Genomic DNA, 16,351 nt, shown 5'->3' on the forward strand with positions numbered 1-16,351 from the left:
CTCATGTCAATAAAGCACCACTGATTCATACATCTTGAATTCAGAAATGACTGACTGAATGCTGATATTCATAAACTCTTCATCAGCTCATAATTTCCTGTTAACACAACTGCACATTATAGTATAGTACAGGTCTAGATGAGAAGTTATTTATAATCACACTTATTTATATCTGTTGACACCCAGATGAGGATGACCTCTATTCTGAGTCTGCTTCCTCTCAAGACATCACTGGCCACAGTGTCCGGGGACCACAAGGATGTTACGCCCCTGGATTAATGATCAGGATGTAACATATTTATTAACATATTTATTAATTGAATATAAAAACCATGTTCACGGTTTTAAAGATAAATATTGAAAAACATTTAAATGTTAGACATTTAGGGGAAAAAACAGGGTGTAGGACATTGAGTACAAATGCAAAGTTGAAAAAGAAATAAAACAAGCAAACAATAAAGATCTATCAGGTAGAGCAAATTAATACAAGATTAATATATGCAAATTAATATAATACGTTTTACAAATAATAATAAACGTTTCAGTAATGAAAATGTTTTTGTCTGAATAACACATCTGTGTACAAACTGGGATGATTACATTCATATTGTTTTTCAGTTCTGACTTTATTTCTCTTTATCTATTTTATTTTAACTTGTGCATAAACGTCTTGATGGCTCGTGTCTCTGGATGTTCTGGAGGATGAAGGTTTCTTAGCAAAACTCACAGCTGCATAGTTCAAGACATCTTCATCATCAGCCTGATAAAGAACAAGAGACGTTTATAAAACAAAGTGGATTTAAATAGGAAAGATAATGATTGCATTCATATTTTGTAAATAGTTATCTATTAATATTCTCTGTACATTGTGGATTGTAGGTCAGATGTGTATTCATTTAACAGAACAGAATCACAATGAATAGAAGACTGGATTACCTGATTGGTGGGAATTTGATGGTTGTTTGATGAAGCACCTGAACAATAATACACACAAGTAAAGTTTAAATGGAGAAAGGATTCACATTTTAGTGGCAAAATTATACAGTAACTCTATAAATAATAATAATAATAATAATATTATTATTATTATTAATAATAATAATAATAATAATAATAATAATAATAATAATAGTAAACAAACCTTTTCCTTGTTGTTTAAGTAAAACTTTAACCAGAGCCACAATTACAATAACAGATATTATATTGGTGGCTATTAAGGCAATAATCCGCTTCGTATCTCCTAAAATAATAATAAATAAATAAATAAATAAATAACGCTTATATAAATATTGGATTACACAGGGAATGTTTTAACTATATCTTTCAAAAAAATCTAAAAAATCTTATTTCATTATAACTCTTACCATTTCCTGGTGTAGAACAGGGTTTCATCTCTTCACCTTTAAAAAGTAAAATGATTTATTCACAGAAGAAGGATTAATTTATAGAAAATTCTGTTATACAAAGTTCTGTGGTGGACAGTAACATAGTAAATATAAACCTGTTACTGTACTTAACTACAGTTAAACCTTAGATTGGGAGCATTATTCGTTCTGAAAATGTAATTGTAATCCAAAGCACTCATATATCAAAGTGTATATCACATTTCCCACATAAGGAATAATGGAAAATCTAATGATTCATTCCACAACCCCAAAATATTCATATAAAAATAATTAACACACTATAAAAAATGATTCTGTGGCCTTGTAAATTTCACAGTAATAAACAGGTTATGTTACCTTAATAAAATTTCAAAAAATCACATACATGATTGTTTGAGTTAGACAAATCAAAATCAATGTGTAAAAAAAACAACTATTAATTTTTGTCTTAAATTGCCCTGTGCAAGTGCTCATGGGAAGTCTGGTGTAACATCAGAGACAAGAAGGCTGTGAGGATGTGAGAATGGACATGAAGCACCTGGAACATTCTGGAACATTCCTTACAAATCCTGGTGAGTAAACAGCTAACACAAGTTACTGTAATAATGACTCTGTCTGCCTGCACACACAACTTTATAGGGTGTGAGTTACTGTTCTGAATCCTGTCACAGCCGAGCTCCAGAGCTAACGATAGCTAGCAACAGGCCAGTCCTGGGGTTCAGTGTGATTTAGCTTGTTTGTTCCAACCACCAAACTGCTCAGCTAAAGCGCGTTTAATACAGACACTTAAACTCTGGCGTAAAAGGAGAGATTTAACACCGAGCAGCAGCGCGTGCATGTCCGGGTTTCTCGGTGTAACCGGCGGCGGTTGTGCCGCAATATTTGAATTTCTCCCGCCAAATGCGGTGATTTTGCACAGCCAACCGCCACTGTGGAGAGGATATAAAACTATCATGTTCAAATAATTAACGCGTGTGTAGCGTTACACACCTCAGACACTGAACCGAGAGTCTGCTCGGTCACTCCGACACTTTAAGGAGGAAACGCGGACCAAAGCAGGTTTAAACTATTTAGTCACCTGACTCTGGTAATATTTTATCCGTTACTGTATGTGAGTATTTTAAACATGATTAAACACTGGGCACGCAGCAGCAGGAAACTGTTTAAGTCCAGTACAGCCCTGAGTCCAGTACAGCTCCAGTCATGATTTACAGCACTACAGGCAGACAGTTTAATTAGCAGTATTAATGCTAAATAGCTTTGTTTAAAACAATAGAACTTCAAAATTTTACTTAAGTTAAAGTCATAAGTGCATGACGTTCTAAACTTCAAATGTTGATTAAAATTAATGTAAGTACTGTACTAGTAACTAAAGCTATGAAATATAAAGATTTAGTAAAAGTACAACATTTCTCTCAGAATTATAATTGGGAGAAATATAAAATTAAAATATTGAAGTGAAATGTTATGTATATTGTGATATGTAAGTAAAAGAAACTAAAATTGATTTTCATTGTGTGTGTGTGTGTGTGTGTGTGTGTGTGTGTGTAAACCATGTTATATATTTTCAATATCTCTTTCACAGCACCAACACCACTAAAGAAGAGAAGTTAGAATGGAGATAAAACAGGAGATAAATGTCAACTTTTTAAATGTTACAGAAATATGAAATGTGTAACCATTACAAATTAAAACAAGGCTTGAAATATTTCACTTTACCTATAATGAATCTAGAATATACTAGATTTTCCATTAACTAAGGTAAAAAAAAAAAAAAAATTATATAGTTGATAGTAATGTGTAAATAAAGTTGAGTATCATTTTTATACAAGGGACAAAGACATGTACAAGGGACGTTCAAGTCAAGGTGGGAACTTTGATTGTGCAGATTAACAGAACACACTCATTAGAGTAAAAGCTTCCTTTATTTTTCTATATTTGAGGTGCATTGTTCTGCAAGAGCAAAACACAAAGCACTGTATTAACTGTATAATGTTTGTGGCTGAAGTATTGATTGTGAGACTGTTTACTAATAAGATCAATTCAGCTCATTGTTTATGATCTTGTTACATGTCATTTGCAAAGTAAAGACTTCATGTCTTGTCAAATTTGGCAAATAAATGTTTAATTAAAATTGTAATGTGTGTATTGTTTCTTTGTTTATAATTTGGTGTCATTAGATACATTGACCTGAATTAAAATACCTCTTGAGTAAAGGCTAAATATCTTTAAAAAATGAAGTTTAACATATTAATTCTGTGATGGAGAAGTATGAATTAAACTCAGTTAAAATATTTAGTAAATGTAGCGCATTTATTTGTTAAATAATAGTCTAATTTTCAGTTTCTTCTACCCTGCATTTCAACCATATCTACTCAATTATTTTACTCATTTTCACTTGGGGTAACCATTACATTAACTTCTAATTTTCATTACATTTACTTAATTTTGTACATCATTGTACTAAATATAGTTATTCAGATCTACTTAATTTTTTTACTAACTTGTACTCAATTCATGAAGTATATTTGACATGATTTTGCAATTTTTATATTTACTTTAATATTTTTAAGTGTAAATATGTTTCACCCAAAAATTTGAGTACAGCACAGTTTTATTTTTTAGAGTGTACAAAATATAAAGTAAAAATAAAATAAATTAACCTGCACTTTACCTTTGAAAAGGATTGGCCTGGCGTTAGGGAGAAGAGACGAGAAGGAGGAGAAGGAGGGGGTTAATGTATAGGGCGACTTTTACACACACACACACACTAACTAATCGTTCTACACAATAACCTCCTTTTCCTAATCCTCTTCTCTCTCTCTCCCTCCTTTTTGTGTGACTTTAACAGTGAAACTCTATAATGACACTCGCTTTTGCCTCCTTTTGAGGATTTGGTGGAAATGTGACGTTGCGTTGTCGTTAAACAGAATCATCTCCCACACTCCTACAGACTTTTTAACCTTTTACTTCACGGGGACCGTTATTGAGTACGGTTACTAAAGAACAGTCACACGTGGTCACAGTGTGATAGTAAACAGTACACACAGGCACTGATGTTGACTATACGAGTGACTCACACACAATGAGACTGAGCATGGGAGATGATTACCCACAATCTCACAGCCAAGAGAGAGAAGAACCATTGGCTCAGTTGTGATGACGTGAGGGAGATAAAGCGTGTATGTACTACTCATATTGCAAGACCTCACTCGCTTTTCAAGTTAAAATTTATTTTACATTTTTTTGCAAAACACTTGCAGACCAAGTTACTCTCAATCCAAGGTTCCACTGTATATTTTTATAAGTATCTGTTTTTTAGTTAACATTTTCATTTTGGGGGACTTTTTACTTTAACTACATTTAAAAGTAAAATAGTAGACTTTCTACTTTACTACATTATGTTACATGTCCTTTCTTCATACTTATGAGTGAAAAACGTGTAAATTGAAGCAGAGTAAGCAGACCAATTAGGATCCAATGTGCTGTATTGTTATGATCTGATTTGCTTTGATCTGTTGGTTTCACCTATTAGACGCATCTAACTAGCAAACACAGAACATTATTGTGATGAGATCAGTGTAACAGCCTACAATACTGAGCTCCTGGGAACATGAACAAAGGAAGTCCTGACTCTAACTCACCACTTCAACACTCATGGGCTTACTTGAAAAATTAAAGAAGAAAAAATCTTTCCAAGCCAACACATAGACAGAATCTTATTTTTGTGATGGTAACCATTTTCTTTAATGAGTAATCTAATGTAAGTGTGGTCGAGTGGATAAGTTCCCACTCCTGATTTAGAATGACAACCTGTCACAGCTTAGTGTCTGTTATATAAAGACTGCAGTCTGGCTACCTGGGATGCGTCATTGCTAGCTCCGCCCTTGGTGTGTGTGTGGGTCTGTGTTTAGCAGGTATGTTTTTAGCTGTTTTGCTAATGTTGCAGTGAGCTTGTGCATTACAGCTAACCACATTTACTTATTGTAGTTGGAACAGCATCTTGTTCCCAGCTTGGCGGTGGTGTGCAGGCTGTCATTATCTCCTGGTAGGTTAAGTTTTATTAACCAGGTGGTGGAATTTATGCTTAATATAACTGGCATGTTTTCATTCCAGCTGGTTTAAGTTCATCTTTGAGTAAACTGTGTGTCACGAACGGGATGTTGTGGCAGGTGTTGAACGCCGTGGGCGGAAGGAGCAGGCATAGAGGCAGAGGGGTTGTGTAATCAAAAAGAGTCTTTTAATGGTGGTTAAACACAAAGTATAAATAAAGACACAAACAAAGGAACAAACAAACTCAAACAATACTTAACTCTGTGCTAACAGGGGCTCTCTGGCAAGACACAGACCGGAGGACAAACACACGCCCTGTGGCGAGACACAGGCAGAGGGAGACACACAACACGCCCTGTGGCGAGACACAGGCAGAGGGAGACACATGACACGCCCTGTGGCGAGACACAGGCAGAGGGAGACACATGACACGTCCTGTGGCGAGACACAAGCAGGAGGACAAACAGATAACAGGACACACTGACTATGCGTGGAGCTGAGACTAGACACGTAGAGGGAAGAGAGACACATAGAGGGAAGAGAGACACGTAGAGGGAAGAGAGACACGTAGAGGGAAGAGAGACACGTAGAGGGAAGAGAGACACGTAGAGGGAAGAGAGACTAGAGACCAAGAGAGAGACGGGACGAGGGCTAAAGACATGGCAATCAGCTAGGCATGGCTTTTAGCTAAACATGGTTAAGCTGTGCTTAACCATGGCATTTAGCTACACATACACCTAGCTAAGCATGTCTTTAGCCCCAACATGCACCAAGCTACACTTACCTAATAGCTTAACACACACTAGGGAATGGGGGCACAGAAACACAGACAAGGGATACCCAGTGGCTAGGCTAGGGGACCTTCAAAGACTAGGCTAGGGGACCATCAAAGGCTAGGCTAGGGGACACATCAAAGGCTAGGCTAGGGGACCCATCAAAGGCTAGGCTAGGGGACACATCAAAGGCTAGGCTGAGGACACATCAAAGGCTAGGCACACTGGGCAACTAGGGAGGTAGGAAATACAAGACAGCTAGAGACACAGAGGGGCTATGGCTAGAAGCATGCTAGTTACTGTAACTCAACATAGAATTTAGCTAAACACACTCCTAGCCAAACACACACCTAACTACTTACCTGACTCTAGCTAAACACACAAGAACACAGGAGGACAGGACTGAATCAGCTCCACTAACACAGACTCACAGAACATACACAGAAACATTGCCAATAAGAGAGCCCAAGTCAACACAACTAAAATCAAAATAAACTAAACAAAGAACAAAAACAAACTAAAACAAAATGCCCACACAAGTGACGGTGGTGATACCAAAAATGCTCGACCCAGTTTCCCAGTCTAAACAGCTTTTTATAGATTGATTGATGGCTACCTACCAGGTGTGCACTCGCATTACCTGACCGAGGTGCCTGCTGGGAAACTGAGTCAGCCAACAAAAACTACAAAATAAAAACAGTGACCTCTAGTGGCGGACCCTTACACTGTGGAGATTTGGGCTGTGAGAAACTGTATGACTTGCGTGTCTCCCTGATTAATATCTGCAGGATGGATCATTTTATTGGAAGCACCTTTTGCACAGAACAGGATTATGACTGAGCTGCTAGGGTCCATTCCTCGTACGTCGCTAACTCAGTTACAGATCTCGCCATTAAGAATGCACGTTTCGAGAAAAGGGATCCCGCGACTTGCTGCGGCTGCACAAGGCAAGCTGTGAAAATGCCCTTCATTACCATGAGGGGGCAGTTGTGTTTCAGTCTGCAGTATTGTGTGTCTACTGAAGCCGAAAATGTGTTATCTTTCTTAGGCGCCCATTGACAGCAAGCGACAGAGCTCATAAACGTGTAAATAAACATAAACATAAAGCTCATTTACGTACAGTAAATGCTGATATGTATTTATTCTTCATTTTCTTCTCTCCTTTAATGATGATACTTCTTTAACTGCGCTTTCTTCATTCAGTATTATTATTATTATTATTATTATTAGTAGTGCTCTAAATTTATCATTATTGTTATTATACTTATTATTATTGTAACGCACCCGCGCGTGTGCAAAAAGACAAATTACAACAAAGAATACAAAAATGTATATGTTAGCCTAAAACATTATTGTTTTATTGTGTTTATGCGCTTTAAATATACACTAAACAATAAACACTGCCTTGTGCAAAGTGAAAGTGAGTTGCATGTGCAGCTTTTTGATCAAAAGGCAGGTATAAACGCGTGCACGGATATGAGCCGATTTATCGATAAAACTACAGACATAAAATGAAACAAACACAAAAATACAGTGGTGTGAAAAACTATTTGCCCCCTTCCTGATTTCTTATTCTTTTGCATGTTCGTCACACTTAAATGTTTCTGCTCATCAAAAACCGTTAACTATTAGTCAAAGATAACATAATTGAACACAAAATGCAGTTTTTAAAATGAAGGTTTACGTTATTAAGGGAGAAAAAAAACTCCAAATTTACATGGCCCTGTGTGAAAAAGTGATTGCCCCCCTTGTTAAAAAATAACTTAACTGTGGTTTATCACACCTGAGTTCAATTTCTGTAGTCACCCCAGGAATGATTACTGCCACACCTGTTTCCATCAAGAGATCACTTAAATAGGAGCTACCTGACACAGAGAAGTAGACCAAAAGCACCTCAAAATCTAGACATCATGCCAAGATCCAAAGAAATTCAGGAACAAATGAGAACAAAAGTAATTGAGATCTATCAGTCTGGTAAAGGTTATAAAGCCATTTCTAAAGCTTTGGGACTCCAGCGAACCACAGTGAGAGACATTATCCACAAATGGCAAAAACATGGAACAGTGGTGAACCTTCCCAGGAGTGGCCGGCCGACCAAAATTACCCCAAGAGCGCAGAGACAACTCATCCGAGAGGCCACAAAAAACCCCAGGACAACATCTAAAGAACTGCAGGCCTCACTTGCCTCAATTTAGGTCAGTGTTCACGACTCCACCATAAGAAAGAAACTGGGCAAAAACGGCCTGCATGGCAGATTTCCAAGGCGCAAACCACTTTTAAGCAAAAAGAACATTAAGGCTCATCTCAATTTTGCTAAAAAAAAACATCTCAATGATTGCCAAGACTTTTGGGAAAATACCTTGTGGACCGACGAGACAAAAGTTGAACTTTTTGGAAGGTGCATGTCCCGTTACATCTGGCGTAAAAGTAACACAGCCTTTTAGAAAAAGAACATCATACCGACAGTAAAATATGGTGGTGTTAGTGTGATGGTCTGGGGTTGTTTTGCTGCTTCAGGACCTGGAAGGCTTGCTGTGATAGATGGAACCATGAATTCTACTGTCTACCAAAAAATCCTGAAGGAGAATGTCCGGCCATCTGTTCGTCAACTCAAGCTGAAGCGATCTTAAGTGCTGCAGCAGGACAATGACCCAAAACACACCAGCAAATCCACCTCTGAATGGCTGAAGAAAAACAAAATGAAGACTTTGGAGTGGCCTAGTCAAAGTCCTGACCTGAATCCTATTGAAATGTTGTGGCATGACCTTAAAAAGGCAGTTCATGCTAGAAAACCCTCAAATGAAGCTGAATTACAACAATTCTGCAAAGATGAGTGGGCCAAAATTTCTCCAGAGCGCTGTAAAAGACTTGTTGCAAGTTATCGCAAACGCTTGATTGCAGTTATTGCTGCTAAGGGTGGCCCAACCAGTTATTAGGTTCAGGGGGCAATTACTTTTTCACACAGGGCCATGTAGGTTTGGATTTTTTTCTCCCTAAATAATAAAAACCAATATTTAAAAACTGCATTTTATGTTTAATTGTGTTATCTTTGACTAATAGTTAAATGTGTTTGATGATCAGAAACATTTTGTGTGACAAACATGCAAAAGAATAAGAAATCAGGAAGGGGGCAAATAGTTTTTCACACCACTGTATATGCTACTCGCTGAATACAATGCGACACCACGCAGAATCCACGCAGACTGCACTTTTTCCATATATTAGTACTGTAGTAGTACACTTAAAAATGCTGGGTTTCTGTAAACACATCGTTGGGTTGTTTATGCTGGGTCAAAATTCTGTGTTATTCCGGGTACTTTAAACACACTGTTGGGTTGCTTTTGCTATGAATACTAAAAGAATAAATATAAGAATAAGAACTTTATCTAAAAGCCAGACCAACCAAATTTCTCAGTAGTTAAATATGTTTATACTGTAGATACGTAGGTTACATTTTAAAAGTACAATTGCAAGTAAATTACAAACTGCATGTAATGATGTAAAATATGAATAAAACAGTATTAGACACAAATATATGATATGGTAGTATATACAATGAAAAAGCTATTTACACATGAGTGCTCAAATGTAAAGCAAATACAATTATTAATGTATTGTATATATTTAACTTTATTCAGCCGTTTAAGTTATATGAAAACTAACGTTCCTACCAGCCCACTATTATTTTCTGTTCAAATTTAAAGATGCCCGCGCGTGTGTGCAAAAAGACAAAGTACAACAAAGAATACAAAAGTGAATAATCTTTAATAAAGTTTGCCTAATACAATATTGTTTCCAATGCTGAAGCAAACATGATTTTGTTTTAGTCTATTCGCTGAATACAACGTGACAGCGCGCTCTGAGGTGAAGCGCACCCACAGTTACTGTAATCCCTCTTTTCACCTTTCATTTACGATAGGTGTGAAGTTATCAAACCGGTTTTGCTGATGGGGCAATTTGCAGACTTGAGGGGTTTAAAATTATTTAATAAGACCGAGCAGACCTACATGAAAGGTGAGAAGAGGGATCACAGTAACTGAGTGCGCTGTCACGTTGTATATACTGTACAACACACGTTTATCAGCCTTTCGATAAAAAACGCTGCCTTTTGTAAAGTGAAAGTACTTTACATAAGACAAACAGCTTTATTTCAGTCATAAATTCATAATCACATCACATTCCAGCTATTATTTCCAGCCGTGGTTAAATAATGGATGAAATAATTATTTAATGCTGGACACAAACAGCAAAAAAACATGATGATTATTATAAAAAGCCAGAAGCACTTCGTGGTTATAAAATAATATTTACTTTATATATAGTTCATTCATGTCTTCTAATGATGTCGACACATTTTAACGTTTTAAATAATATATGTTGGCATATTCACGAATCAGGACATTCGCATAGTTAACACTATCAGATAGCCTACTATCAGGAAATTAAATTAATTTCAACACCATATAAACTGAGGCATTGCCATGTCTTTCACTGTTTTGTCCCTGTTAAAACATTACAAAAAATATATAAGAAACTTATTAGGAATTTTAAAGCACGAATTTGGGCATCTCATTTTATCATTATGAAAATAATATGAAGCACATATACACACATTTATCATGAAAGATCTGTTGTAAAACAAAATAAAATTCATGTTTGCTTCAGCATTGGAAACAATATAATAACTAATTATACGCAACTCTATAATTGCGGCAACTTGCGGGAAAAAATAGATTGTTGTGGATTGGTCCTGATCCTGGATTGTTTCGTTCTTCGATGCGCATCTCGTCTTTGCTGTCATAGCAACAGGTCCGTTAGCTTGAACCTGTTCGGAAGCAGGTTTATTTTTTGTAAACAGGATTTAGGCCGCTTTCCTGGCGGGTTATGACTGGTTGTGATTGTTATAATATATATATATATATATATATATATATATATTGATGGATGTATTTAAACATACATACAGTATATGTATACATGTGTGTGTGTGGCTGTGGTCCTCCTTCGTATATCGCCATGTGTGTCTAATAACATGTAACATTCTATCCCCCGATTGTGTCTATATAAGTGGAGGTAATTTTCTCACCCACAGGGATGCCCTTCACAATTAGTCTGTTACTATTGAAACCAAGGGTGAGCTCTTCTGCTGGGGTATAGGGAGAGGGTGCCGGTGTTATTCGCTAAAATGCCCCCCTGCCATGGTTTGTCCCCCCCCAGGTCCCTGAGCTGGTAGTTCAAGTGTGTGTGTGTGTGTGTGAGTGAGCTAGCCTACCCTGCAGGTAAGCCTTAGTAATTTGTGGTGTATCAAGCTGTGGTTGTTTAGCTTATCAACACTATATTTTATCTGATTATAACTTAAATAAATATTATTATAAACTGATTCCATTTCTCTGCCCTCTGTGGTAACAAACGTGTGTGCCCGTTTTCGATTAAGTATTTAGTTCCCCTTATTGTAAACGGATGGCATAATTAGCATTTACATATTTTCCTTAACGGTTTGGGTATTTATAGTGTAAAGGCCATATTTCATTTTTGTGATTTGTTGTTGTGTTTATTTCATTTCAATTTGTTAGTTAAGCGTTAAGCATTACGTCTGTTGGTTAAGCGGCATCCAAAAGGTCCTCAACATCTACAGCATCCTCAGCTCGACTAAAAAAGGCATAAGCTAACAGAGCAGCTTTGCTGGCTAAAGCAGCAACCTTAGGAGATCGGCAGGCGCTAGAACTGAAGTAAGCTCAACTAAAGGCTGAGGAAGAGCAATTGAAAGCACGATTAAAGGCTAAGGAAGAGCAATTGAAAGCACAATTAAAGGCTGAGGAAGAGCTATTGAAAGCACAAATAAAGGCTAAATAAGCACAAATAAAGGCACAAAAAGAAAGGCTGGAAATGTAAACAGCTAAAAAAAAGCGCGTACACTGGGGCTGGAGACGATTGTATTCTCTCCATTGTACCTGTTAAAATAAAGTTCAAGAAAAGTAATAAGACAGTAGAAGTGTATGCCTTTATGGACCCAGGTAGTTCTGCTACTTTTTGTACAGAGGCATTAGCAAGGCGATTTAACGTACAAGGTAAAAAAAATTGACATCATGTTAAGCACCATGAACGCGAGGAAACAAGTAGAAAGTTATGTGCTTACTGACTTAGAGAGAAAACACCTTTGTTGGACTCCCCAAAGTGTTCACACAAAAGAGCATCCCAGTCTCAGTGGAAAACATTCCACAACAGCGACATTGATAAGTGTTTATACCTCAACGAAGTTATTAAATTCGTTCAAAACCAAAAATTCTAAGACGAAATTTCCATGTTACAAAAGGGTAATGCATCCGTAAAAAAAACGGTTGTCTCTCCAAACTAGACCCAGTACTGCGGGATGGAGTGCTAAGAGTTGGAGGACGTCTTGGTATGTCTGCAATGCCTGAGCATGTAAAACACCCAGTCATTATACCCAAACACTCACACATTACAACCTTAATCTTAAGAGACATTCACGAACAGGTCGGACATTGTGGAAGGAATTATATGCTTTCAAAATTGCGACAGAAATACTGGATTCCTACAGCAAATTCCCTTGTGAGAAAGTTTCTGTCCAGTTGTGTGACATGTAGAAAGATCAAGGAAAAGACTAGTGAACAAAAAATGTCAGAACTGCCACATGATAGAATAACACCAGATCACCCACCGTTTACTAACATAGGGGTAGACTATTTTGGACCCTTCGAGGTCAAACGAGGTTGAAGTAATGTTAAAAGATATGGCATATTGTTTACTTGTCTGACGACAAGAGCCGTGCACATTAAAGTTGCGCAGTCATTAGATACACACTCCTGCTTAAATGCTATTTGACGCTTTATGTGCAGAAGAGGCCAGGTGTCAGTCATGAAAAGTGATAATGAAACAAACTTTATGGGTGCTGAGACTGAATTGCGTAAAGCTATCCAACAGTGGAATCAGTCAAAAATTTAAGGCGTCCTCATGCAAAAGGGGATACAATGCATATTCAATCCTCCTGCTGGGTCTCACTTCGGTGGAATATGGGAAAGGCAGATAAGATCAGTCAGAAAGATCCTGAGGTCCGTACTAAAAGAACAAACATTAAACGATGAGAGCTTGCACACATTCCTGTGTGAGGTGGAAGCAATAATGAATGACCGTCCCCTTACCACCGCTACAAACGATCCCACAGACCTGGGGCCCCTGACACCTAACCACCTGCTGCTGATGAAAAAACAGCCAAACTTGCCTCCTGGACTTTTCAAAAAAGAGGACATTTATGCACGTCGCAAGTGGAAGCAAATTCAGTACCTTGCCGACCTATTCTGGAAGCGATGGGTGCGTGAATACTTGCCCTTGCTTCAGGAGCGCCAGAAATGGCCTCAAGTGAGAAAAAACCTCTCGATTGGAGACGTAGTTCTAATAATTGATGAGTTGGACGGATCACGAAAGTGTTCCCTGATAAAAAAGGACTTGTGAGACATGTGCTGGTCAAAACTGAAACCAGTACCCTGAAAAAAACCCATTGATAAGCTGTGCCTCATATGTGAAATGGACTGTTAATTACCTTATAAAGTAGTTATGTTCCTTTCATTTGGTACGCAGCGGTATGAATACCTTAAGTTAGACCATAAACAAAATGTTTTAAAATGTTAGGAGAGTTAATTTTGTGGCCCTATTGTAAAAAACAAACAAACAATAAAACAAAAATGTGTGTAATTGTCAGTCCCCCTGCCTGTCAATTAGGGGCTGGAAATGCCCCTAAAAGGGCCATATTTTATTCTTGTGATTTGGTGTTGTGTTTATTTCATTTCAATTTGTTAGTTAAGCATTATACATTAAGTCCATTGAGTTTTTTAAGCATTAAGTATCATACTTATAATTTGTATTGTGACATCATTTCATGAGTTGTTCTGTGACATCATCCCACAGTTATGCAGTTTCATGTCTATCACGCACGTTAGTTGTTCAGTTGCTGTTAAGACACGGAAGGATACAGAAAGGTGTAAAGAACACAAGCTTTAGACCGTGATACTGTAAGCTAAAGGATACAGTAAAATAAGTTGTTGTAACTGTAATCTACCGAAGCTACAGAACACAGCAAACGACTTGTCGTGACTACAGTGGATTTATGCAAGAAACTGTAACAACCATTGTACTTTGATGTTGAAAATAAAACAAGAGACAAAGAAACCAACGCACGTCTGGAGTCGTGAGTAACACTGTGTAACAAGAAAGATGCGCGTCAGAACTTGTGAATAACATGCACGTACATATAGTGAGATTTGATCTGTGCACACAGCGCCTCGCCACATTAGCTCACTACAGTGAAATATTTCTTTGTGTCTGTGTCTTAATCCATCATTACCATGATTATGTTGTGACTCGCCAGTCAGTTAAGTAATTGGTAACTCTTACACAGTAAAACATCACTACACCACAACTCAATACAGTAACACAGGCTGGAGCTAATAATCAGTTAAAGTCTTATCCATTTCCATTAGCTAGCGAGCTGTACTACCTTAGTGTGTAGTGTTTAAAACTAATCAACCAATCTCATAGGATAAAACTGTTAACATTCAGTGTTAACACTTGGACTTGGGTAAATATTAATTAATTGTTGAATGTTATATTTAGAGATGTGTCCAGAGTGGCATAAGAGCCGTCTCAATGAGAAGATCAGGGAAAAGTCCACTTGTACTTAAATACAAATTTAAATAGAGGACTTCTACTTTTCTGGAGTAAAAATACCTTAAATATCTAAGTACAGGATTTGTGTACATCGTCCATCACTGACAAAATTAAAGAGAGTTTATTTGATTAAAACCTTCTCCATCTCTGCTGTTTGAACCCTGGTGTGTAACAGAGTGTGTGTTCTTGTTAAGTGTTCCAGGTGTAGGACAGGGTTTCATCTCTTCACCTTTACAAATAAATTGGAAAAGCAGCAAATAAACAGAAATGATACTAAATATGAATAATGTGAAATATTCAACATTTAATGCACATGTACACATAATTCTGGTTAAAGTGTTGATCTGGAATTAGCAGGTTATCAGAGTAAAACTGTTTACCTTCAAACTGCAGACGTGTTCCAGATGTGAACTTTGGTGTACTTCCCTCCACATATCCACAGAAATATTCTCCTCCATCATCTTCTCTTATTTCATTAATGTTGAGATCAAACTTTTGTTCTTCTACAGTACCACTGAAGCGGTTATCATTAAATCCATCAACAAATGTGTAGCTCTGATTGCTTGCTTGGTAGTGTCTTATAAAAACCTGAGGCACTTTTCCAAAACTCTGTCTGTACCAAGCTAAATTACTTCTGCTTTTGACATTACACTCCATAGTTACAGTATCTCCATGGTTTACTGTTTTCACTTGAAGCTCCTTGATGTCAGAAGTGTTTCCTGTAAAAAAAAAAACGTGTTTAATATTTAATTTTAATGAATTAATAAAAGTTGTAAAATGACTATTTTAAATAAAAGTGTTTAAAATGTTCCTCACCAGTTGTGCAGAGACAAAGCAGAGAGTAAAGAGCCACAAAGAGTGTGATCATCGTTCCTGTTTAGACAAAGTGATAGTGAGGTAATGAACTTGTGTGTTCAGTAGAAAACCAGGTCCAGACTCACGCCTGATTGGATGTTTTGAAGCTGTGGACTGATTTGATTGGTCCATTAGCTGTAATGAGATGTGAAGCTCACAGTGAATTCTTGTCTATTCTGATGCTGTGATGAGTCACATGACTTTACAGATATGATCTACTGGAGCTCTATCAGTCCTGTGTGCTGGAACCTCTCTGATAGAAGAAGTTTAATGAAGTGCTTTTAGGTCAGCAGATCTAACAACCCCAAAGAGGAATAATGTGGAATCCTGCTGTCTGTGTGTGTGTGTGTGTGTGTGTGTGTGTGTGGAAACTGGAGTGAATGTATATACAGGGTTTCATAAAAACCACATGACACATGAGTGAAAGTTCGTCTGTAATATTTAGGATATAAACATTAGAAAGCAGTACACACACACACACAATATTTTTAACACATTAAGCTTGACTATTAAATTTGATAATTATTAAATTGTTCTTTAAATCTATTAAAGCCACGTGTTTAATCTGTTAATTAACTTTCTAACGACAACAATTAACTTCCT

General features: G+C 37.1%; 1 gene segment (V, D, J or C); it reads right to left on the bottom strand.

Moving 5' to 3' along the window:
* Positions 1-533: 533 nt before the first annotated feature.
* On the bottom strand, positions 534-15,761 carry LOC128514863 (immunoglobulin kappa chain variable 12-41-like). The segment is given in 5 exon segments: positions 534-760; positions 937-974; positions 15,030-15,122; positions 15,274-15,612; positions 15,710-15,761. Coding segments are annotated over 5 exon segments (642 nt in total).
* Between the last annotated feature and the right edge of the window lie 590 nt (positions 15,762-16,351).

Source organism: Clarias gariepinus, chromosome 27, assembly GCF_024256425.1.
Source record: "Clarias gariepinus isolate MV-2021 ecotype Netherlands chromosome 27, CGAR_prim_01v2, whole genome shotgun sequence".
Taxonomy (NCBI): domain Eukaryota; kingdom Metazoa; phylum Chordata; class Actinopteri; order Siluriformes; family Clariidae; genus Clarias; species Clarias gariepinus.